Source organism: Leguminivora glycinivorella, chromosome 22 (assembly GCF_023078275.1).
Source record: "Leguminivora glycinivorella isolate SPB_JAAS2020 chromosome 22, LegGlyc_1.1, whole genome shotgun sequence".
Taxonomy (NCBI): Eukaryota; Metazoa; Arthropoda; class Insecta; order Lepidoptera; family Tortricidae; genus Leguminivora; species Leguminivora glycinivorella.
In genome coordinates, this window is record NC_062992.1 from 2627649 (window position 1) to 2653590 (window position 25942).

The 25942-nt window shown below is 41.5% G+C and overlaps 1 protein-coding gene across 1 annotated transcript in view; it reads right to left on the bottom strand.

Annotated features, from left to right (window-relative positions):
* The window catches only part of LOC125238071 (microtubule-actin cross-linking factor 1-like), a 340128-nt gene that overhangs the window by 95064 nt on the left and 219122 nt on the right, over positions 1-25942 (bottom strand). Inside the window, exons 31-47 of the mRNA XM_048145360.1 lie at positions 15938-16084; positions 15329-15433; positions 14642-14760; positions 14037-14235; positions 12035-12262; positions 11165-11302; positions 9949-10172; positions 8545-8745; positions 7671-7871; positions 7130-7232; positions 5916-6023; positions 4935-5078; positions 4182-4287; positions 2804-2932; positions 1842-1999; positions 1381-1512; positions 329-441 (exon numbers count right to left, since the gene is read on the bottom strand). Of these exons, the coding sequence (XP_048001317.1) occupies positions 329-441; positions 1381-1512; positions 1842-1999; positions 2804-2932; positions 4182-4287; positions 4935-5078; positions 5916-6023; positions 7130-7232; positions 7671-7871; positions 8545-8745; positions 9949-10172; positions 11165-11302; positions 12035-12262; positions 14037-14235; positions 14642-14760; positions 15329-15433; positions 15938-16084 (2555 nt within the window). The remainder of the gene's footprint in view (positions 1-328; positions 442-1380; positions 1513-1841; positions 2000-2803; positions 2933-4181; positions 4288-4934; positions 5079-5915; positions 6024-7129; positions 7233-7670; positions 7872-8544; positions 8746-9948; positions 10173-11164; positions 11303-12034; positions 12263-14036; positions 14236-14641; positions 14761-15328; positions 15434-15937; positions 16085-25942) is intronic.

Genomic DNA, 25942 nt, shown 5'->3' on the forward strand with positions numbered 1-25942 from the left:
ACTAGCCAAAGGCAAAGACGTGGCATACGATGGAGTGAGCTCGCCCAGAAGATGCCTGTTCACTCTTGATTTGAGTCCATAAGTTTGGGTTGTAAACGATCGGTGATCCCGTTAAAGAAGCTTCTCGATCAATCTCTAAAATACTTGAGTGACCCATTTTTAGTATATCTATGTCTCACAGAGTTTTTTTACTCAAGTTTGTACCCTTGTTATCAGGCTTCAGATAACATCATTTTTTCAGACTAATTTTATTCATAGAAGATTCCAAACTCTATGTAATATATGTATGGCATGTGGCCCCATAAGGTAAATTGATTTAAATACATACTTGTCCTTGCAAGCGTCATGCAGGTTCTTCCAGCGAGACACGACATCCTCCATGGCGTCGTGGAGACGGTCCGCGCCTGCTACTCCTTGCTTGCGCTTCAGAAGCTCGCGGACCTATAAAAACGGACAAAATGTATCATTTATGACCATAAAAAAATATTCAGTCGACTAGGGAACAAATCAAATTAGCCGCGTAAGCTGAGGATCCGGGTTCGATTCCCGGCTCGGCCATCAGTGGGCCTTGCCTTTTTTCTTTCGCGTACGATATCTATTTCAATTTATATTCAGTCGAATTGAGAACCTCCTCCTTTTTTTGAAATCGGTTAAAAATAACCAACTTTTTGTGAGTAAAAGGCACCTTTCGGTACCTTCTCCACGATCTTCGAGTATATTCTGAATATCCATCCTGTATCCTCCATCAAGACTATACAAAAATAAGCCGTCTTGAAAAAATGTTTGTTATTAATGTTTTCCATAGAAAAGCATTAAATTTTCGTATACCTGCAGGTCCAATCAATATGCAATGATAAATTATAGTTCAGAGGAAAGATAGAAAATGCAAAAGCCGTTGTTTTCCTGGTAAATTTTTATGATCCTCAGATCCTCGGAAGTGGCTCAAAACATGCCAAGTGTTATTTCGACTTTAATTTAACATCATCATCCTCCTTGCGTTATCCTGGCATTTGCCACGGCTCCTGGGAGCCTGGGGTCCTCTTTGACAACTAATCCCAAGATTTGGCGTAGCCACTAGTTTTTACGAAAGCGACTGCCATCTGACCTTCCAACCCGAAGGGTAACTAGGCCTTATTGGAATTAGTCCGGTTTCCTCACGATGTTTTCCTTCACCGAAAAGCGACTGGCAAATATCAAATGACATTTCGCACATACGACCTCCGGATCGAAAGTCGCACGCTCTTACCGCTACGCCACCAGCGCTTAATTTAACTTCGACTTTAATTTAACTTTTGAAATAAAATGTTTTGACGTTCCAACCGGCCGTACTAATCACCGCCCGTAATTTATCAATTACGACAAGTAAAACCAAAGAAATACCTGAGTCTTAGCAGAGTCCAGAACGCTTTGCTTCTCATACATCTCCTCGAGCACGGCGCGCGCTTGTTTGATGGTCTTGTCGGCCTCCTCCTTCGTGTTGGGTACGCAGTCCTTTGGCAGTTGCCTCTGCACCTGAATAAATAAAACAAATAATAATAATAAATTAATAAACAATAATACACATACATATGGTTAAAGTTAGTGCTAGTATGAACTGATATCCTGGTCACGGCACCAAAATTATTGTGGTTACCAGTCAACCACAAGGCAAAACAAAAATGAGGAGACATACTGAAATTTTATCCCGCCAGGCGGGCATTCACGCTATTTGACGCGTGGTTGAGGCGTGATTGTCGCTAGATGTCACTTAACTATGCCTATACAAATAATCCGCATTTACTGATGTATGGAGTTACAACTTTTCCCTTACATATCCCTCTATGGTCATAACGATATAGTACCTTGTCCAGGAAGTGGTGAGTGTTGCGGATGGTGTCCTCATGCTTCCTCAGCTCTTCGCGGACCGCGTCCAGCTCCTGCTGCCGGTCTGCCAGCTTGGTCCCGAGCAGGCTGTAGCGGTTGTTGATCTCCGACAGCTGTTGTTGTACCGGCGACAGTTCTAGAGTAAAATGTTACAGTTAGTTTTATATGTATGCTTACGGCTATCTAAGCCGGTATTTTTAATACCCCGAAATTAAGCCCTATATTTTACAATTATTTTATCCTCTTTTTTAGGACTTTCGGTAAAAGTGTTCAAAGTTAGTGAGAATAAAAAAATGTAATAACAAAGCAAAGAACAAAAACACCGGTATTTTTAAATGATATACTGGTTTCAAGCCATGGCCCCACGTGTATAACAGGAATTGAAATAAAAATTCAACAAAACAGTATTTTATCCTTAGTAGGTAACTAAAAACCAAAGGTATCTGTGTACACTAAAATAATCAGCAACTTGTACTCCAAGTTTGAATTTAGTGTTATGTCCATATTATCTGAATTAAGTCCGATCGGTCCGACGACCGGTCTGGCTCTGTCGGTAGTGACCCTGCCTGCTGAGCCGTGGTCCTGGGTTCGAATCCCGGTAAGGGCATTTATTTGTGTGATGAGCACAGATATTTGTTCCTGAGTCATGGATGTTTTCTATGTATATAAGTATATATTTATCTATTTAAGTATGTATATCGTCGCTTAGCACCCATAGTACAGTCGCCATCAAATATATAAGAGCGCCCGAGGTACTCAAAAATATCTGAACACGCCTCTATTGCCTAGGCGTTAGAGGCGTGTTCAGATATTTTTGAGTACCTCGGGCGCTCTTATATATCTGATGGCGACTGTACAAGCTTTGCTTAGTTTGGGGCTAAGTTGATCTGTGTAAGGTGTCCCCAATATTTATTTATTTATTTATTTATTTAAGTGTTACCTTCAAGATGTAACTGGTCGCTGGAGGAGCGGCGAGATGAGAAGCCGCTGGAGGTTGAGTGCGTGGAGCCCGGGCTGACTAGCCCGTGGCCCTTCGTCGGAGACGGCGAGCGTCCGTCCAGTGTGCGCACTGTGAGGAAAACAGAACGATTATTAATACTATAGGCGAGATGACAAAAAAAAAAACCGGCCAAGAGCGTGTCGGGCCACGCTCAGTGTAGGGTTCCGTAGTTTTCCGTATTTTTCTCAAAAACCACTGAACCTATCAAGTTCAAAACAATTTTCCTAGAAAGTATTTATAAAGTTCTACTTTTGTGATTTTTTTCATATTTTTTAAACATATGGTTCAAAAGTTAGAGGGGGGGGGGGACGCACTTTTTTTCCTTTAGGAGCGATTATTTCCGAAAATATTAATATTATCAAAAAACGATCTTAGTAAACCCTTATTCATTTTTAAATACCTATCCAACAATATATCACACGTTGGGGTTGGAATGAAAAAAAATATCAGCCCCCACTTTACATGTAGGGGGGGGTACCCTAATAAAACATTTTTTTCCATTTTTTATTTTTGCACTTTGTTGGCGTGATTGATATACATATTTGTACCAAATTTCAGCTTTCTACCGCTTACAGTTACTGAGATTATCCGCGGACGGACGGACGGACGGACGGACGGACGGACGGACGGACGGACGGACAGACAGACATGGCGAAACTATAAGGGTTCCTAGTTGACTACGGAACCCTAAAAATTGTCCGTCAGTTAGATTATCAAAGAACTTTAGACACGTATTTTTTCTTTTTTTCCGTAAACGAAAAATTACGACGGTACAGTGCGTTGAAGTTTCGCGTGACGTCACGCCTAGGTACAATTTCTACTAAGAAGTGACGCCACAAGCCCCCACTCCGGAACTTTGATGCTCTATATCTTTGTATTTTTTCATTCATTGGAAAAAGCGAAAAATATGTGTTTAGTATTTTTGGACGATCTAAATGCCATTTTTTTATGTAGTCGTCATCCCTATTGTACCAATTGGATGCCACAGATAGAACACGGACGCGGCAGGCCCAGGTGGGGATGAGGGGACGACCTAGACACGTTCCTCACTAACAGGCCGGAGCCCACTAGAGGCACTAAGCCCGGAGTCCTGGAGGTTAAGGGGAGAGGCCTTTGCCCAGCAGTGGGACAACATTATAGGCTAGTATAAAAAAAACTATTGTATCGGATAAAGGACTAGTTGCACCAATTAGTTTACAAACTGATCAACTGGAAGATCCTATATTAAATACGGTTTTCTTAAAAAAGATTAAAAGTTTCCCCATTAGGAAATGTTCTATTGACACTTCAGTAAGAAATAATAGAAAATTCTAGTAACCTGGCGTCTGTCGCTTGGTGGGGCTGTAGAGCTGCCTCTTGCGGTGTGGGCTGTCCACGCGGTCACCGCGAGTGAGGGCCTCGTATACTGCTCCTGCCTCGTTCACCTAAAAAAACATTTTAGTTAATACAATCTTTCCAAACAGTATAGTGGACATACTAAACATTTTCTAAAAACAAAAAAAAACACACTAACTTAATAATTTTGTATCTATAACATTTCAAAGTGTCGAAGAACTAGCAAAATTCGCTAATGTAGGACCACCAAAATTGGAAATTAATTAAGTAGAAATTTGTATGCGTAGCTAAGCGAGTATAATTGCTGACTGCATAGGCCATATATTCCAGTTAGTAGGCTAGTCTTGCACATACATAAACTCATGCCTGTTGGCAGAGCACATCAAACTTCCCAAGCCACTTTTAGCAATAGGCTACTTGCCTCCTAGTCAAATCAGCTTCTTTTTAAGAACTGTCAAAACGAATTTGAACAACTTGCTAATATGGAATTTATATGAAATCGAATTGAGTGACGTCACGGTCAACTCAGTCACTTTATACATATATTTCTGCCTGACTTATTAAATAGAAATTGGATTTAAAAATAACTTCTGTCCATGTTTCTCTTATAATTATCTGATGCGTTATTTCGTGCATGGTATAAAATATTTTATTTTAAATACAGTCAAGTTCACAAAAAGAAAACAAATTCGTGATATGGCAGTGACAGGTGTCAATTTAACCCTTATAATTTTACCTTGTCAATTGTAATGGAGTAGTCGCGGTACTCCTTGGCCAGAGGTCTAAGTTCGTCAGCCTGCTGTTTCAGCACCTCCTGGTCCAAAGCCACGGGCTGCAGGCGCCCCACTCGGTTCTCGAACGATTGGAGCCACTCCAACACCTGGGAAACACACGTTATAAATAAATATTATAGGACATTCTTACACAGATTGACTGAAGCCCACGGTAAGCTCTAGAAGACTTGTATTGTGGGTTCTCAGACAACGATATATATAATATACAAATACTTATATAAGGTGTATTCGGGTTATGCCGTTAATCGGATAATTCCGAAATTCAAATGATAATTACCCGAGATTCCATAGTAATAAGGGTCCCTTTTCGGAATTTACCGACGGTTTTTGACGTTCGGAATTACCCGAGTACACCTTACATAGAAAACATAAATGCCCTTACCGGGATTCGAACCCAGGACCGCGGTTATAAAATGTTTATCAGAAACCAAAAAAAAACCGCCCATCAATCTAGCAAGGACCATCAAACTCGTAAAAAATTACTTACAGCCAATCATGTAACTTAGAATTTTGAATGATTCATGGTTATTTTCATTAGCCGTATATTAACCGGGATATAGGTACTTTAGATTTTTAACCCCCGACACAAAAACGAAGGGGTGTTATAAGTTTGACGTGTCTGTCTGTCCGTCTGTCTATCTGTCTGACCGTTTGTCTGTCTGTCTGTCTGAGTATTCTTAGCCATGTTTCATGAAAATCGGTCTACTATGCCGGGGTTTTTTTCAAAAGTAAATTTTTTTGGTTAGGTTATCATTAGACGTATATTAACCGGGATATAGGTACTTTAGATGTTTGTTGGTCTTGTTGATTTTCCGTGATCATGGTGCATGTAAATGCGTCGAAATATCGGGAGCTTGTCAGAAATCAAAAAGGTAATCACGGTCTATATCCCGGTCAATGTAAGTCATGTAAATCAGGCTTACCTGAGCTCGGAGGGTCTCGTACTGGCTGAGCTGGTCAGCGCGCTGCTTGGACAGCTTCTGTTTTTCTTCCAGAGACGTGTTGAAGTCGCGCCACGCGTTCTCCAGGAGCTAAAACCAATATTCGTTTAAAAACCTCGTAACAGATGATGCAAGTTGTTCTTTAATTAGATAAAATGATTCAAGAGGAATGTTTATATTATAATCAGAGATCTTATGGATTTGCGACATTCTTAGTGACTTTACGTCATTTTGATGATATTTAGGGCCAGTTGCATCAACCACATTTGACAGACATCATCGTGGCGCAGCAGACGTCTATGGAACTTCCTATACAATAAAATTTAACGAAGGCTTTAACGGACGTATTGATGCAACCGGCTCTTAGTAAGAGATTTTTTTTATGGGATAGGAGGCAAACGAGCAGACAGGTCGCCTGATGGTAAGCGATCACCGCCGCCCATGGACACCCGAAACACCAGAGGTGTTGGAGGCGCGTTGCCGGCCTTTAAGATGGGTGTACGCTCTTTTCTTGAAGATTTGAAGGTCGTATCGGTCCGGAAATACCGCAGGCGACAATTCATTCCACAGTTTAGCTGTGCGGGGCAGGAAGCTTGAAGATGACGCACAAAAATCCGATCTCTGACTATAATTACCCGTGCGATTCCGGGGACCTACTTACTCAATAAATGACTGAAAAAACTCTATTGCTCTAAATTGTATATCCGACAACTAGAATTTACTAAATTTATTTATTACAATATGCGAATAGAAATTTTTAATTGTATTACAAATTACTATCAGGGGCCCGTTTCTCGAAAGGTACAAGCCTTGTATTACAAGTGTGTTTCCATGACAACCCATACGATTTGACAGTTCGCGCACTTGTAATACAAGGCTTGTACCTTTCGAGAAACGGGCCCCAGGTCTTCCAAATAATTACTTTTTGTTCAAGATGTTTGTCCTCTTTGTCACAACTTATTTTACATTCGATTGCTCATAAATGCAACTGGCTAAATGATAAAACACCAGTAGGGCAATCATGGGACGGCCTGCTGTTTTAACATTTATCGCGCGACTATAATTGCCTACCAGGCCGTTTCTATCGCACTATTTGTAAGTGCGATAGGGACGGCCCGATGTTTTATCGTTTATCGCGCAACCAAGCTATCGGTGCTGGTTTTATCAGTGGATAAATTATCTTAGAGTTTTTTTACCTTCATCCTGTCCCGGATGACGTGGGTGTCTGTGACGTCCTTCTTGGTGATCAGCTGTTTGCCCTGTTGCAGGCACTCGTCCAGCAACGGCATTTGTACGTCCCTGTAAAAACAGAACCGATGGTTAGTACCAAATACTAACAGATCAAATACTAATAGAAACACTTCTATAATATACTACTGAAAATTAGAGTATACAAGTATTTAAAAATAATTTAAGCGGGTTACTGACGTGTTAAGTCGATATAACGCTCGACATGTTTCGATCCATTTGACAATGTTACCACAACGGAACTAAAAGTATTTTTATTTAGGTATAATTTTAACTAAGGCATGCGCTAAGCTGTGGGAAGAGACAGCTGGATCCACAAGATTTTAGTAAGTCTAGAGTATTTAAAGTAGAGTAATATTCTAAGGTTAGCTGGAAGAGATCCCTTAAAGGGATAAGCTCGCCTTTGTACATAACCGTTATAATTATTCTCTGTACATGTAATTTGTTCTGTACAATAAAGTGTTTACTACTACTACTACTATAACCAACCTGAAGTGCGCGAGATCGCTCAGCCTGGAGCGCAGCTCATCGGCGCTCATCCGCGACAGCTCCCTGGAGTCAGCTTGCTCCAACAGCTGCGCGTGCGCCGCGTCCAGCTTGCCCGCGAGCTGTGTGAAGTGGGACAGCTCGCTCCATACGCTTTCGAGGAACTCGTTGCGTTTCGTGGAGCGCTCGAGTAGCTTTTCGTATCTGGAGAAAAGATTTCAAAGTAAGTATAGGTTTATATCGTCACTACTTTTAAAAAAACTTGTATCTTCGTCTGTCAATGAAAAGAAAATTGTAGTAAGTATGTATGGAATGCATATAGACTTACTGCGTTTTAACTTTGAGGAACAGCGTGAGATACGAGATTTTTTAAAAGTAGTGACGATATGTAATGTCGAGCGAACATGTGCGCATTTTTGTTTCGCCTCATGGTTGACTGGTAGATAATACCTAAGTCAATTTAAGTAATTTATTTGCTTTCATGTAGTACATTGGGTGTTATACAATAAAAGTTTCATACATGAGCCCCGTAAAGGCAATTGTACTTTTTTATGGGCAAGTTTAAAATAATTAAATAAATGAACTTGAAATTCACAAAATTAAGTCACAAAAGAAACCCCAAGAACATTGTAGAATTATTTGTTCTTAACACGTTCACAAGACGGCTAGTGGCGTCATCTGTCATTGACCAAAGGAAACAAAAAACTACGCATATAGCAGTCGTGCCCGCATGAAGTGTTAAATTCCTTATTTGATTTAGCAGCTTGGCGTTAGCGTGGCATGTCGCTACTAGCCGACACTACTTGCTCCCGGATGAAGGATACCGATTTTTACCAAAATATTTCTACATCCTATAAAGATGAGTTCTAGTGTGTACCTGTTGTAGATATCCTCAGCCCTCTGTTCTAGCTTCTTGGCGATCCTGGCGTTGCTCGGGTTGGCAGCGGCGTCGCGAACCTGACCGAGCAGCTTCGCGAGCGTGGCGCGACGGCCTTCTAGCGACGCGTGCGCGATGCGCTGCTCGCGAACTTGCTCGTCGAGCCGCTCGCGGATGAGAGAGGCTGGTTTTGATTGCGTCCTGTAATAATAGTGTTATAAGTATGGGAGTAGAACATTCAGGAGCCGTCTCTAATATACAGTAGAATATTTTAGGTTATAATTTACGCCACACAGAAATCGTGTGTCCACTGTCTTGATATTGATCCTTTACTTACATAACTTAAGATTAGCAGTTAAGTTCATAAATGCATGTATGTTTCTTAGAAATAAACAGATTATTGTTATTTTTTTTTACAAAAACAGGACGGAATAATGGGGCAGCCGGCGTATCATGCTTCCAATTTTATATCTTATCTATGTGGATAAAGTATCCGTCACGCTTTGGCAAGTATGTCAGTGTGAGAGTGACAGATGCCTTCACGTGGATAAGTGACTAAAATGGAAGCATAATACGCCGGCAGGGCAGCCGAGATGAAAACGAGGTCAATTTATACATTACTTCAGCATTTCTTAGTTCTATAAGTCATTGTTTTAACTTCTGTTTTTGATAAATTCTAATACAAAACTTGACTCACTTGAACAGCGTTTCAGCTTGCTGCAGCCTGCGTCTCAGCAGAGCCGCTTCTAACTCCTGACACCTTGAGCCGACAGCTCCCGACAGCTCTAGTACTGGGACAGTATAACTCACTTGAACAGCGTCTCGGCTTGCTGCAGCCACTGCGCCTGCGTCTCAGCAGCGTCCTACAGCCCCTGGCACTGCAGCAGAGCCGCTTCTAACTCCTGACACCTTGAGCCGATAGCTCCCGACAGCTCTAGTGCTGGGACAGTATACTCACTTGAACAGCGTCTCAGCTTGCTGAAGCCACTGCGCCTGTGTCTCAGCAGCGTCTTGCAGCCCCTGGCACTGCAGCAGAGCCGCTTCCAACTCCTGACACCTTGAGCCGACAGCTCCCGACAGCTCTAGTACTGGGACAGTATACTCACTTGAACAGCGTCTCGGCTTGCTGCAGCCACTGCGCCTGCGTCTCAGCAGCGTCTTGCAGCCCCTGGCACTGCAGCAGAGCCGCTTCCAACTCCTGACACCTTGAGCCGACAGCTCCCGACAGCTCTAGTACTGGGACAGTATAACTCACTTGAACAGCGTCTCAGCTTGCTGCAGCCACTGCGCCTGCGTCTCAGCGGCGTCTTGCAGCCCCTGGCACTGCAGCAGAGCCGCTTCCAACTCCTGACACCTTGAGCCGACAGCTCCCGACAGCTCTAGTACTGGGACAGTATAACTCACTTGAACAGCGTCTCAGCTTGCTGCAGCCACTGCGCCTGCGTCTCAGCAGCGTCCTGCAGCCCCTGGCACTGCAGCAGAGCCGCTTCCAACTCCTGACACCTTGAGCCGACAGCTCCCGACAGCTCCGCGTAGCGAGCAGTCAGGTCTAGTACGGGTACTTCGAGCTGACGGATCTCTGATGGGGTGAGATTGCCTTCCAGGGATTTGACTAGTTGATCGCACGCCTGTTGGATGATATGAATATTAGTATAAAATAAATAGGAATACTTATAAAGTGTCTGCAGTTTTAGAAACCGAATCGACGAGGCCTTTTAGTAGAGTCAAGAATACTCTAAGAACAAATTAAATTTTTTTCATAGAAAATATTTTATTTATTTAATGTTTAGAGTGAAGAATACCCAAATTCCCGTCAAAAATTCTTTAACGTGGCCTATAAGCAAAAGTCAGGAAACCAATGTTCTTGTCGAAAACTTGTCATTTTTAAAGACAATTAATTATTAATTTGGTATAATACGAATTGAGTACCCAGAAAAATGTTAAAACCTGCGTGTCGTACGGCGCTGAAATGTGGCTTAAATTCGCTCATTTGTCAAATGTGCTTTTAATTTTCAACCCATCATCGTACGCTTGCTTAGTTTTAATCAAATTCAAGAACAAGTGTATTAAAAAGGGCTACCTATCTATACTTAAACACATAATTAATCCTAAAATGAATACGCAATACCCTTTAGGGCGTTCCCTGCGCCAATGACCTTCGATTTGAATCCATTGATATTATGATAGTTTCTAAAGCCTATCATATGAACAGCATCGTCTTTAAACAAAATAGTATCTCATAATTATTTCACAGCTCATCGTTTCTGTGATATTTGGCAACAAAGTTGAACAATTTTATGGTCAAAAACAGGTTTATTGGTCCTAATTTTTAATAGCTTAAAATTAAAATGACTCTTGATTTTTTAGAAGCGTCAAAGGTAAATCTAAACATGTCGATATCATGTATGTAACACCCTTCACTAAAATCAAATTTCAAAGTGTTTTTTTAGATCACGTTTAAAGAAAACATAAAAAATATTAATTCTTACAAATAGAGATTGTGGCACCGATGGTCGTTGGCCGATAATTTTACCAGTAGTGTAAATTTAGGAGTTTCAACTCAAAAATCGACGAAATCTGTGTGGAGCCCCTTAAAACAAAGAAAAGCAATGAAACTTACGTCTTTAGCGTTGTCGACGAGGCGGCCCTGCGCCAAGATCTCCGAGTGCAGCGCCTTCGCGCGCGCGAGTTGAGTCTCCACGGCGCGGGGCTCACCACCAACGGGCTCCGATAGCACCGAGCGGGCTTGAGGTTCCACCTGCAAACGAATAAGAACAAAAGATGATCGAGTACATAAAGAGTTACCGTCAAAGTGAAATGTGTAGCCACAGTGTATAGACTGCCATCTCTCGACACAGGCTTAAAACTTTTGAACCTCAGTTTTAATAATTTGGCACATATTTTTAAATTGATATGTGTTAAAATGCCAAATATTAATACACCCATCTTAAAGGCCGGCAACGCACCTCCAACACCTTTGGTGTTTCGGGTGTCCATGGGCGGCGGTGATCGCTTACCATCAGGCGACCTGTCTGCTCGTTTGCCTCCTATCCCATAAAAAAAAAAAAAAAAAACCTAGCCGACAACCTCAGGTGTAATGCCAACTAGGCCACCGTACTTTTTTCTTGACGGTTCCGAGGTACGTTTCTTCTTTATCACATCCCACTGTATCTGTCTATAAGGAGTAACATATGTCTTCGGTTAAACAGATTTAGTAAAAACGTCACTCTGTGGACTATAATTATAAAAGTTAACGACTGTAGTATAAATGTATCCCGCTATTGTTATTTGAGTCTCAACTTCTTTTTTAACCTAGCGTTTTCCCGGCCTAGAGGGTCCGCTGTTCTGCTCAGTCTTTTCTACTTCGCCCGGTCTGTGGCATCCTCAGGTATGAGATTGTTTCATGTCCGCTCTCGAGGCGTTTCTATTTGAGTCTCAACGATCGAAAAATAAATCCTGTGACAAAAGTGTAGAAGCTTCTCTAACATACCTCCTTCATCCACCGCTGCGCGCGGTCGAGCGCGTCGTGGTACTGCTTGGTGACGTCGGCGGCGCCGCGCAGGCGGTCCTGCAGGCGCTGCGCGCGCGCCGCCAGCTCGGCGTGGCGGCGCCGCGCCAGCGCCGCGGCCTCGCGCAGCGCGCTGTCGCCCGAAGGGTGGATGTGCGACAGCCGGGAAGGTAGCGAGGTGCGGTAGTCGTTCAGGATCGTGAGGAATTCCTGCAATTTTAAAAATAATTACTACTCTTATTTTAAATGATAATGGCAAAGACAATCGAGTATTATTGAGAGTTACTGTCAAAGTAAAATGTGTAATCATAGTGCATAGACTGCCATCTCTTGACACGGGCTTAAAACTTTTAACCCTCAGTTTTGACAATATGGCCCGTATTCTTAGCTTGATATGTGTCAAAATGACAAATATTAATATTAGCGCCATCTAGCTGAGCGTACCCCAAAGGTGTAATGCTATCTAGGCCACCGTACCTTTTTCTGTATGGTACTGAAGTACGTTTCTTAAGACTTTATCTGTCTATACGGAGTTATATATGTCTTTGATAATGGTTACGATGGACACGATAAGGTAATTTTTATACTCCATACTGTCGTATTTGAAGTATCTTGTTTATGATTTGAATACGAACTTTTGCTTGACAGAGCGACTTTGTAAGTGCTTCACGTAAGTATGCAGTATGGACTCTTTTACAAGATTTACTGTTGTATTCCTGAACTTTACTATGTTCTACTGTTCGTTCCGATGTTCCTTGTGTCATAGACGAAACATACAAATGACGTTGACACCCCGTGATAAATAGTTAAGATCAGTCCAAGAAAAACCAGCCAAGAGCGTGTCGGGCCACGCTCAGTGTAGGGTTCCGTAGTTTTCCGTATTTTTCTCAAAAACTACTGAACCTATCAAGTTCAAAATAATTTTCCTAGAAAGTTTTTATAAAGATCTACTATTGTGATTTTTTTCATATTTTTTGAACATAGGGTTCAAAAGTTAGAGGGGGGGGGACGCACTTTTTTTTCCTTTAGAAGCGATTATTTCCGAAAATATTGATATTATTAAAAAACGATCTTAGTAAACCCGTCTTCATTTTTAAATACCTATCCAACAATATATCACACGTTGGGGTTGGAATGAAAAAAAATATCCGCTCCCACTTTACATGTAGGGGGGGTACCCTAATAAAACATTTTTTTCCATTTTTTATTTTTGCACTTTGTTGGCGTGATTGATATACATATTGGTACCAAATTTCAGCTTTCTAGTGCTTACAGTTACTGAGATTATCCGCGGACGGACGGACGGACGGACGGACGGACGGACAGACAGACATGGCGAAACTATAAGGGTTCCTAGTTGACTACGGAACCCTAAAAATGGGTAACAATTTTGACAACCTCGCTGGTGTAAATGTTATTTTAACCCTCGCAAAGGTGGATCTATCAAAATAGTTGCCAATTGTTCTTGGACTGTCTATGTACTAGGCTAGTAGTAGGTTTGGACTGTCAAGTAAGACATGGTCCACATACCTTGCTCTCGTCGACTTCTGTGCCGCCATGGTGATGAAGCGACAGTTAACCTGGTGGGCAATGACGTCAGACACAAACTCGCGAACATTCTCGCTCTGTCCAGGAAGGTTCTAGATCTGGCTCCACATGGTCCACATACCTTGCTCTCGTCGACAAACTTCTGCGCCGCCATGGTGATGAAGCGAAGGTCAGCCTGGTGGGCGATGACGTCAGAGACAAACTCTCGAACGTCTTCGCTCTGTCCAGGAAGGTTCTAATAATAATAAATTCTTTTCTAGATCTGGTTCCACATGGTCCACATACCTTGCTCTCGTCGACAAACTTCTGTGCCGCCATGGTGATGAACCGAAGGTCAGCCTGGTGAGCGATGACGTCAGAGACAAACTCTCGAACGTCTTCACGTCTTCGCTCTGTCCAGGAAGATTCTAGATCTGAGTCCACATGGTCCACATACCTTGCTCTCGTCGACAAACTTCTGCGCCGCCATGGTGATGAACCGGAGGTCAGCCTGGTGAGCGATGACATCAGACACGAACTCGCGAACGTCCTCGCTCTGTCCAGGAAGGTTCTTTAGCTTGGACAGCGCGGATTCCTTCTCTTCTAGAGTGCGGTATGCGCCCTCCATCCAAGTGTTGAAGGTGTTCAGCTCATTACTAGAAAGAAGTGACGGTTTTAGATGTTTAAAAGTCATCATCAAGTATTTAAGAGTTGGATTCTGGTCGGTGGAGCTAATACCATGTGTGTCGGTCTTTTGCTATCAATTTGACCTCCTGATAAGACTCGACATTTGAGTTTTTCTTTTGTTTAGCTTTAAGGTCAACTTGAATCTAGAGCAGAGCCCAACTGGGGAAGTATCTCCGCCTTACGAAGACCACAGCCAAGTAGCACTAGACCCTACTCATAGTGTTGTGTTCCTGCCGGTGAGTAAGGCTGCCAGAGTTCAACGAGGATGCGGTGTGCTTGTGACCGCTTTCCATCAGGCGGATCGTATGCTTGTTTGCTACCGATATAGGATAAAAAAAACAGAAGCCGTCTTCTGTGTTGTTCTGTGCAACTCACTTGAATTTGCCGAGCTCGTCGCGCGCGGCGGCCAGTCGCCGCAGCATCTTGTCGCACTTGTCGGAACACTTGTCGCACCGCTGCTTGAGTTGTCGCACGCCACGCTCCAGTGCTGCCACCTATATTACGAGATAGTATATTTATAGCGTTACATTCATCTGTTACAATATAAGGCCTGATTTAGACGGCGTGCCAACTCGCATGCGATTTTAGTTACATTGCGGGCTGTTGAGGTTACATACAATTTTGCAGAGCCATCAAATACCGTAATGTAATAAAACTCGTATGCGAGTTCTCGTACCGTCTAAATGGGCCTTAAAGGAACTTACACGGTGCGAGTGTGCGAGAACTCGCACGCGATTGCCATTACATTGTGTTATTTAGTTGTGTTACTTCAACAGCCAGCAATGTAACTAAAATCGCATGTGAATTCGCGCGATGACTAAATAAGCCTTAAGTTATGTTTTAAACCAAGGGTTAGGTCTAGCTCTTTTTGAGGCATATATTTTAAGATTTTTAACCCCCTCATTCACAAACGTTCACTAAAGTTCCCAAACCGATAAAGTTCGTTTGTCCCTTTCCGACGTATTGGATAGAAAGGGACAAATGAACTTTATCGGCTTTGATAATTTTAGTGTACGTTTATGAGTAAGGGGGTAAAACGGTACAACCGGAGTGATTCCTCACCTCATGAGGTGCCAGCACGTCTCCGCCGGACACCAGGAGTTGCTTGGCCTGGTCAGCGCAAGCAGACACCTGGCGTTGGTGGCTCTCCAAGTCATCCTTGATCAGCTGTGGAAGAAACACTTCATTAATATACAAAATTCGCAAATAATATAAAAGACCTGGGTACGTAGGCAAATGCACCGCTGCATCGCTGTTTCGTAGCTATCGTAAAACGAGGTGGCTCTGAAACGCAGCGACTTTGACTCGAGTTTTTCTATAGTAGATTAACAGGAATATTTATTGATCTTACTAATTACCCGAACAGTTTCAGTAAATAATGAATAATTTAAATTTTAAGGCCGTTCAAATATCATCAAAGTAACCCCAAATGTTCATAAAGCCACCGCGGTTCACCGTAGGTTTTTATTGCTTTATTGCTCTTGCGTATTGGCGCGACGGAGCCAGACTTCATTTCCGTCGGCGTCTGGCGTTGAAGATTACCATTCGGCTAGGCAGGCTGTGTAGTGTCGGGCTAAGAATTTAACCACCCCCTTTCCTCCCGTGGGTGAGTTTAAATCGTAAGTTGGGCGATGTGTTTCAAGAAATATCATTATAATTACGAATTCATACCTTGAGAATATTGATCTGGTTCCGCAGCTCATCCAGGTCTTCCTTGACCGCCTCCTGGTTAGCCAATCGCTCCTCGACCACCGCGATCCATTCCAGAAGCTTCGACAGCGTCTCGTCGCAAAGCCTGTACTTCTCCTCCACTGCTTGCTACATTCATAAGACAAAAATTAGTATTGGAAAAAAGTATGTTAAGCTGGTTTTAGTGTCCCGCGGGCCGACCAAGGAGCGATCCGCACCGGACTATGTATTAGCTTCAGACCATAGAGGAATAAGGAAAGAGTTCGTACTACTTTAAAAAAACTTGTATCTTCGTCTGTCAATGAAAAGAAAATTGTAGTAAGTATGTATGGAATGCATATAGACTTACTGCGTTTTAACTTTGAGAAGCAGCGTGAGATACGAGATTTTTTAAAAGTAGTGACGAGTTGTAACTCCATACATCAGTAAATAGGCCATTTTTTTTAAAGTTGTCCACCCCACTTTTTATGTAGCATGGGTATTTTTTACGTGATTAATACTCAGAATCGCAAGGTCTTTCGATCCTGATAGGAGAAAAAAATGTCCCAAGATTTCCATTGCCCAAACCTTGGGACACTTTTTTCTCCTATTAGAATTGAAAGAGCTCGCGATTCTGAGTGGAAACCACATAAAAATTTCCAAATTAAAAAAAAATGGGGTGGACTTTGAAAAAAATGGCCCAAATGCGAGTTTTATATAGTGACATCTAGCGTCAATCACGCGTCAAACAGCGTAATTTATCAATACCACTCGACACTAGGTGTCAACAGTGCCACCTCTGCCAAAAATGTAATATTAAAACAGTTTACAACTTATATTACAAGCAGAAGGAATTGAAAACAGAATACTGTTTAATACTACTAGCTAAAAATTGTTGAGCATTAGACTTTTCGTTCGTGTCGCGACATCTATTGACAAGTAGTAATACTGATAATTTACGCTATATGACGCGTGATTGACGCTAGATGTCACTGCAAAACACTCACATTTACTGATGTATGGAGTTACAACCCTTTCCTAACTTATTCCTCTGTTTCAGAGCGTTTTAGAGTGGCGCGAGTTAACTTCATACAAATTCTCCCCGGAGGGACATCCCCGGCGCTCAATCTATGTGGGTATAATAGAGGTGGTGGTGGGTATAATAGGTAAAAAAGGTCATACAAATTGGTCACGAAGATCGCTCCCGCGGTCGGCCCGCGTGACTAAGCCAGCTTAAAGCCCATTGGCTTCGATGTGCCTCTAACTACTGAGCAAATTTTACAATGCGTCTATCTACATGTGCATTCATTTTATACACGATGAGTTTATTTTGAAATACAGTGCTTTAAATTTTGAGATGCATTAATGCAGTCACCATTAGATACAGAGCAGGCAAGATACTCAAAAACATCGGAACACGCCTGACTAGTGCGTTTTCACATTATCCAATCCGTTATTGGATGTACGAACGATACATTACGGATTTTTTTTCCATTGAAATCCTTCCGACATCCGATATCGGATCGGATAATGTGAAAACGGACTTAGTGTGTGTTCTTATATTTATGAGGATTCTACCGCTCCGATATATCAAGGGGCGACTGCACGAAGATACTATACATTCAAATATTTACAAAATTCTAAAGTTACATTTCATGCTTTAAAAACAACTAATTTGTCGAGTACCTGAAAAGGAAGCTTATAAATTACAGACAACACTACGCAGAGACAAAAGCAGAGACGAGTCCTCAGAAAAACAAAAGACAAGAGGCGACTAGACAGCCAATACACGATAGCGAGATGACCACACAACCAGTCAGGACGTTGCGTATAACAATAACATGCAAAGCGTGACATGCAAGCGAGTGAAGTGTCACAAACGTCAAAAGAAAAAAAAAACTTTTGACAGTTGTGAGTTATGGTATTAACATCTTCCTTAAATTTAAATTATCTTTGATTAGAGTTAATTGGGTTTATTAATTAAAAGTACCTGTTGAAATCTGAAACTTTGAAATATTTTGATGTAAGGTAAAAAGGTACAAGAGTATTTTGGTAAATAAAGTAACTTAAAGATTTACACGCAAATTTAAAATGAACGAGAAACATTGAATTTAAGTGAGATTTTATTTCATTAAATTATGTGTCAAGAAATTTTTATAAAACTATAGTTGCTTGTAATTTCTTAAACTTAAATTCTGGATCAAATAAATAAAACGAAACATGCTTACAATCTCATAATGAAATAAACTCCCAAAAACAAACGAGCATTTAAACTAAGACGAAAATATAAATACTACCTTCCGTGTTTGTGTTTGTCGAAAATGTTTTACCATTTGATGATACTGTGTGTTTGCGAGAGCCGCAGAAACATCACAATAAATAGCGCTGACATGCATTCCAAAACGTGAGCTCCAAGGAATGAGTATATCGACTTATTCAGGGTATAAAAAAACCAGTCAGTCATAAATCACTGGTTTTCGTATGAAAAAAGCAAACAAAAGAAAGCGTCGAAAGGTGGATCGCACTGAACGAGCCCTTCGATCTCTTTCGCAAATTCTTAGCACATAGTGATCATGGGATGTTAGGTATTGGCGAGACGGTGATGGTTCGTTTATCGTCGTTAATTATGATCCCTCACAGGCAAGCATTCACGATTTAGCTCAAAAGGGTTCTTTAGCATCGCAGGCAACGGCTGGAAATAAAAACAACATACATCGAGCCTTAGTACATTGTGAATAAGCATTGTCGCTGCTGGCGCGTGTAAAAAGTAACCCTTTCACAGAAATATTTAGCTGGCGACTTAGGGTTTCGACAAACATATCGACGCGAAATCCACGCTATCCGATCGAAAATCACTCGTTAGTGAGAAGTCGCTTGCGTCATCGCCGCTAAACGCAGCCGTACTAACAAGCGGTTTTTGGTCGACGCAAGCCAAATCGGCGTCGATATATTTGGGGAGACCCTACAGGTTCCTTACAAGATGGAGTTGCAGCATATATTTCTGTAAAAGGTAGCCCGTTTACGCGTACCTTAACGCAATTGCTAGTTCGCTCAAACAGAACACTGTTTAGTAGAAAACTCACAATTGAAAGCGACACAACCTAAACTTAAGCTTCTAATGATCTAGTCTAGAGACGTAAGAGAAAAAAAAATCAACTACTAGATTTATGTATAAAATTTTTGCTCAATCCCTAAGTGTAAAGCCAACTATGCGGCAATTTAAAATGTACAATGAATTTGTGATTAAGCATTTAACTACTTCTTACAGTGAAAACTAACGGATGTTTTCAATCGATTTTTAACGTATCGGTTTTTTACTCTTCAGTGTTTCTAGTAAATATCTTTTGATTAAATACCTTTTAAGCCTCATTAAGTAAAACAGAGTTAAAAATCGGTAGAAAATCAACCTTTATAATATTTCCAAAAGTCTAATCCATGAATTGATAAAAATATTGTAATGTATTTAGTGTATGCCACGACAGTGACTCCCCCATTGCATGTTTACCCAATACATATCGACACTGAAAGTCTTGTGGGTGTCGTGCCATGCCAATGTTTAAGCCAAACGCTTCAGAGATCACCTTAAGAGTAGAGTAGGAAATAAAGCAACACCTTCGCTCGATAGAAGCACAAATAACAATAAAACATAGTGAAACTTACCCTAGTTTCTGCGGGCAGTAGGTATCCCTTCTTTAGAGCTTTGACTAAGTCCAATGTGATAGCTTTGGTTGGATCTATAACTAGTCTGCCTTCAACGGGATCGACCAACTTCTGTTCAATGGCTTGCACTAACGGACAGATCTTGCCTGTCTCTGGTTCTTTGACGACAGTGCTTGAAGCATCGACGATGCCTTGTTGGATGGCCTCGCCCAGGTTCAATCTCTTTCTATCTATTACGCTGGTCGTTATGAACGGGTCATTCAACGCCCCGGTAGTCGGGTTGTAAATGCCAAAGTTCAGGGTTTCGATCAAACTGAAACTTTTCTTCGGTGTCATTAGCAGACCACTCTCGATAGCCGCTGGGAGCGTGTTTAGTTTAGAGGTCTCTGTATCTAAAATATTGCCTTTTTCTGCGTCCATAAGGCCTTTACGGAATGCCTCAGGGAGTTTTACTAACCTCTTCTTGAGATTATCTTTTATTAGCGCTGTGTCCGGATCGATATAGCCCAACGTGGCCGCGTCTTTGATGGTGAGTACTTCTTTGGAATGTGGATCAGTAAAGCGGGCTGTCGTTATGTTCAGGTGGCCGTTTTCTAGCGCTTGCTCAAACGTGAGTGGCTCGCGGACGTACACAATCAGACCGTTCTCAAAGACGAAGCAAAGCGTACGCGACCTACCGGTTTGAGGATCGAACGACCCCTTAGCGTTCTTATCAATTATACCTTCAGTAATACCTAATCTTAATGGAATGTATTTGTTTTTATGAGGATCCTTTATGACTGCAGTTTCGGGATCAATGAATTCGTACTTAATAGCTTCGTCTAACGTGAACTCTCTAAGCATGGCTTCTTTAGGAGCCGACGAGTCAGTGACGTGGCGTTTGGTGACCGTTTGAGAAGTGATCGGTTGAACAACGGTTACAAGTAGACCCTTATCGAAAGCGATGTCTAAGCTGTAGGTCTTTTTAGCTTTAGTGTCAAGAACCCTACCTTTCGTAACATCTACGTCGCCCTGTTGAATCGCAAGGGGCAGCGGTTTGAATTTGTTGGTGTAGCTGTCTTTAACCACAGTTAGCTCTGGGTTCATGAGGCCTGTTTCAATAGCCTTCGTAATGTCCATGAATTCGTTAGTGCTAGGATCGACTATCTTACCATTATCTGCCCTAAACAATCCGTTCCTAATGATTTCCTCCAAGCCTAAGTTTCTTTTACCCGTTACCACTAAACCTCGGTGTTTAGCATCAAGTAAATTGATTTGGTTTCCGTTTGGTAGAATGTAAACGCTATTGTTGTCATCAACGATGCCTGATTTAATTGCTTCATCTAATTTGATATATTTGCTCGTAGGAATGTTTTTGATCAATGAAGTTTCGGGGTGTATTAATTCTTCAACAATCGCATTTTTCAGAGAGATTTTTCTTTCGCTAACAGGATGCACAAAAACGAGATCTGCGATATCGTATAAGTTCATAGCCAGCGTGTCATATAAAGTGAAGCCGGCACTTTCTATATCGACTATGAGACCCAAGCTCATGGCTTCAGAAAGAGGAATTTGGACGTCAGAAGACGGCTCGTGGAACTTGCCGGTCCTCCTGTCAATGATCTCACTACGACAACATTCCGCCAAAGTCAGCGGCTTCTCGGATTTTTTATCGAAATAGCAAAGATATTTGGGACTGATAATTGACCTCCTAAGTGCCTCATGCAAGGTGATTTTACGACTGGTAGAGGGATCGATAAATTTGCCGGTGCTATCGTCATAAAGCCCTTGGTGCAATGCTCTTTGTAGACTAATTGAAGCTTTACTATCAACTAGCAATCCTATCTCGAAAGCTTGGCGAAGACTAATCTCCTCGTTATCTGCATTGATATTAATTATTTTTCCGGTCTTATCGTCAATAACACCGGTTTCCAGTGACTCGGGAATTGTGATTTTGTCCCATTTGCCCAATCTGTTGTCTTGAATGTGAACTGAATGCGGATCGATTAGATTTAATTTTATAGCCTCGGTTAGAGTGTATTTCTTACCGCTCTGAGGATCCATGAAAAGACCGGTAATTTCATTGTAAACACCTTTTTCGATGGCTTCAATAAGAGAAAGCGGTTTCCTAACTTCAACCAAGATGCCCCGTTCAAATGCTTCGCGGAAATCTATTCTTTCGTCTCCTAATATGATTGTACCCGTCCTACTATCTACAATGCCTTTGTCTACTGCGAATTCAAACGGAATTACTTTTCCACCAGCATGAACTAAAGTAGACTGAGGATCTAACATGCGTTTCTTAATAGCCCTATCGGTTGGAATCTTTTCTTTGCTCTGAGGATGTGAGAACTTGCCAGTTTTAGGGTCATAATAACCCTTAAACACTGCCTCAGGCAAGCTAAGCTTACGTTTGGCTGGGACTATGAGACCACGTTCAGATGCGTCTGTTAAAGAAATTTTATCTCCTTGAATAGGGTCCCTAACTTTACCTTCTTTAGAATCAATTATACCCGCCTTAATAGCATCTGATAGAGAGATCATGTCGCCAGTTACAGAGTTCCTGACAGTCATGGCCTCTGGGTTAATATTGCCGATTTTGATAGCGTCTTCGAGTGTCATAGTAACATTATTAATTGTTAATAAGCCAGTATCAGGGTCGTAACAGCCTTGTACTAGCCCCTCCTGCAACGTCCATGGTTTTTTGTCGCTTAGCAAGTAACCCTTTTCACTAGCGTCTTTAAGGTTCAAAACTGGTGCTGTAATTATTCCTTTTTCTAAGTCAATCAGTCCAGATTTAACTGCCTGGTCGAAAGGCACGACTGCCTCAGATTTGTCTTCTTTAATTTTGACATCGGTAGGATCAACAAGTCCTTGTGTTATTGCTTTGCTAAGGGGAATGGTATGACCAGTTTTGGGGTCCAAAATTTTGCACGTATCGGGGGAATAATAACCTAACTCGATAACATCGAATAAGGAGTAAGTAACCGCTTTGGTGGCGACTAAACCCTTTTTCAATGCATCATCTAATGGAATGTGTTTTCCAGTCTTTTTGTCTACTAGTTTACCTGTTTCAGGATTGATAAGTTTAGTGTCCAGAGCTTCAGATAATGGTACAAACTTGTCGAGCTGCGTATCCTTGATTTCTGAAATAGTGGGATGTACTATGTTCCTATCCACAGCATCTTTAACAGAAACGAGTTGTTCTGTTGCGGTGTCTTTAATTTTTCCCGATTTGGGTTCATACATGTCATTTTCAATAACTGCTTCGATTGAAATCGGTCTTCTTGAGATGACAATCAAACCTCGCTGTATGGCAACAGTTATATCTATAATTTCTTGGGTCTCAATAATCGTTACAACGCCATGTCGAACTTCTACAATGCCGCGTTCAATGGCATCAGATAAAGTTATGCTTTCGTTTGAATGAGGTACTCTAATAAGTAGTGATTCATTATCAACAAGACCGCTTTCAACCGCTGAACCAATGGGTACTAAAGCACCGGTATTTATGTCCTTAATTTCGCCGGTTGTGGGATTATAGAAGCCTTGTTCTAAAGCCGATTCGATAGTAAGTTGTTCAGGTATCGACACATCTTCAGGTTTCTCAACAATCCAGCCTACTTGTACGCACTCTAAGAAAGAAACGCGTTTGCCAGTTTTAGGATTAACCATGTGACCAGTCGTTTTATCGATAATTGGTCGAGCGATTGCTTCATCGAATGGAACATAGTTGTCTGATTTGGAAGTTAAATCTTTGACTAAAATAGTCTCAGGGTCGAAAATTTGCAATCCGTAAACTAATTCTTCGAAAGATATTTTGGCACCTGTCTTGGGATTCAAAAAGATTTGTTTTTCTATGTCATAGACGCCCATTTCAGAAAGCTCTTCCGGTGTTAGTTTTTGTGAAATGGCCACATTATATTTTGGCTTAGACTCTCTGACTATAACTAAGTTTTTAGAAACTACATCTACGGGTGTGAATCTACTAATTTGTTCCTGCTCTAATGAGTCTTGTACCGTTAAAGGTGACTCAATGCCGTTAATAATAATTCTGCACACTTTAGGTTCTATTTTACCTTGCATAATTGCGTCAATCAATGGAATGTTTTCGTAAAGTATCTGTACTGGTTCTGATTTAACTTTAGTGACATTTTGCTCCGTAATTTCATCGATAACTCTTAGAGGTTGCCTTTCGGCGTCAATGAGCATTGCCGATACTGTCTTAGGGTCATGTTCAATAGACGTATGTTTGGTGACCAAGACTTCTAAAGTTGTGTGTTCTACTGACGAGGATGTTGTAGTCACTGATTCTACGGGTTTATATTGCGTAGTTGTTGTTATAGTTACTTCACCTGGACGTGTTGATGTTTTAGTAGAAATTTGTTTTATTTCTTCTGTTATTCTAGGTTCCTTAGAAGAGTTTTCAATAGCCAATGCCTCAGCTGGAGTAATTTCACTTATTTCGACTCCATGTGTAGGTGATGTATGGACCTTTACGACTTCAATGGTACGTTTATATGTATCTGGGTCAATTAGACCTCGTTTATGGGCTTCTTCAACGGTAACTTTATCACCCGTCTTAGGATCCAATATAGAAGTATTTTTCACAACCTCTACTATTTTTGAAACTGCTAATATTGGAGCTCCAACAACAGCCACCAAGCCAAGTTTCGCAGCGTCTGCAAAACTCATTTTCTTTCCTGTTTTATCTTTGACTTCTCCAGTTTTCTTGTCAACAACACCTTTGGCAATGGCGTCCTTCAAGGGAATTTCCTTACCTGTTTTAGGATCAATGATTTTAACAACATCTTTAGATATCGTTCCCTTGTCAACAGCTTTCAATAAATCATCTGGTAAGCCCGTTTCAGTGGAAATCACGACTGCTGTTTTAGGATCATATACTACGCCGGGGGCAACCTCCACTGGCGTACCTGACTGTGCTTCTTGTAAAACTTTTGTGATTGTTTCAGAGGAGACTTGATCTTTTTGGGTTTTTATTTTTGGAGCAATGTCATCTTTAGACGGTGATCCATCCTTGTGGACCGCGTCTTTTGATTCTTCAATAGGCTTTGATTTTGTTGGCGCTACTTTTTCTATAGCAACGTTGTCCTCGATTGTCTTGTCTGTCTCGTCAGGAGCTTCCGAGAATTCTGTCTCGTAGCTCTCAATAGTAGTTTCAGAATAACTAGGCACAGAAACTTCTTCACTAACAACATGATACGATGATGACTCATTCTGTGTTATTTCAACTGTTGTTACTTTAGAAGATTTTGTGACTACTGTACTAGTAGTGTGTTCCGTAACGTATTCAGTAGGCTCTGATGTAGTCACAACAGTTTTTACAATAGTAGTTATTTCATCGCCTTCAGGGGTCGTCTTTCGGAATTCTTGTATAACTGGGCCTTCTTCCAGAGTTTGAACTGATTGCCGGGGCATTTCTTTTGGTCTTGCATCTGTTACCGTTGTTTCACGAATAGCAGAATCAACGTGTGGATGTTCTGGCATTTGTTGTGTAACTGTGACAGCCTTATCTGTAACACGATTTTTATCATCCTCTTTAGGCAACTTTTGCTGTTTCATTTCTTTTACGGCTTCTTGCTGTTGAGGCGGTTCTTGTCGCCTTTCTTGAAGAGGAGTTGTTTCTTTTGGTTTCTTTTCTTGGGCGGCTGACCTTTTCTGAGCGGGTTCAATGTCAGCAGTCTTCGTCACTGTCAGTATTTCTTCAGACTTCTTAGTTTCTACAACAGTGGATTCTTTTTGGAACTGTGTCATGGGTTCATCTTTCTTGCTTATCGGAGCTTTTGAAAGTTTAGGTTCTGTTTCAGTTTTCTTTTCTATTACTATTGTTTGACTTGTTACCGGCTTCGTTTCTTTAATAGTGACTTCTGGTTGAGAAATTTTGGATGGCTGTACTGCTGGTTTTGGAGCCACTTCGTGTTGTTCGACTGTAGATTGTTTTGGCTCTTCTATTTTACGCGTGTCTACTGTTTTAAGTGACTTTTCAGCGATAACTTTGCCTTGCGTTTCTGACGTTTGTGCAGATTCTTGTTTTGGTTTCATCATTTTACTTGTAACCAACTTTGCTCCTTGTACCACTGCCATGCCAGCAAGTACTGGCGCGGCAATGACGGCTACTAAGCCCATTTTGGCCGCATTTTTAACGTCGATTGACTTTCCGGTTTTAGGTTCCTTTAATTTACCTGTCTTCTTGTCAATCAGACCAGAATCTACGGCATCTTTTAAAGTAATTGGCTGGCCAGCCTTAATGTTGTAAATAACCGAGTCAGGGTTAATTATGTTCTTATCCAAAGCCTCTTTAAATGTAATAGTTCTATTTGGAGATTTAGGATCTCTAAACTTCTGTGA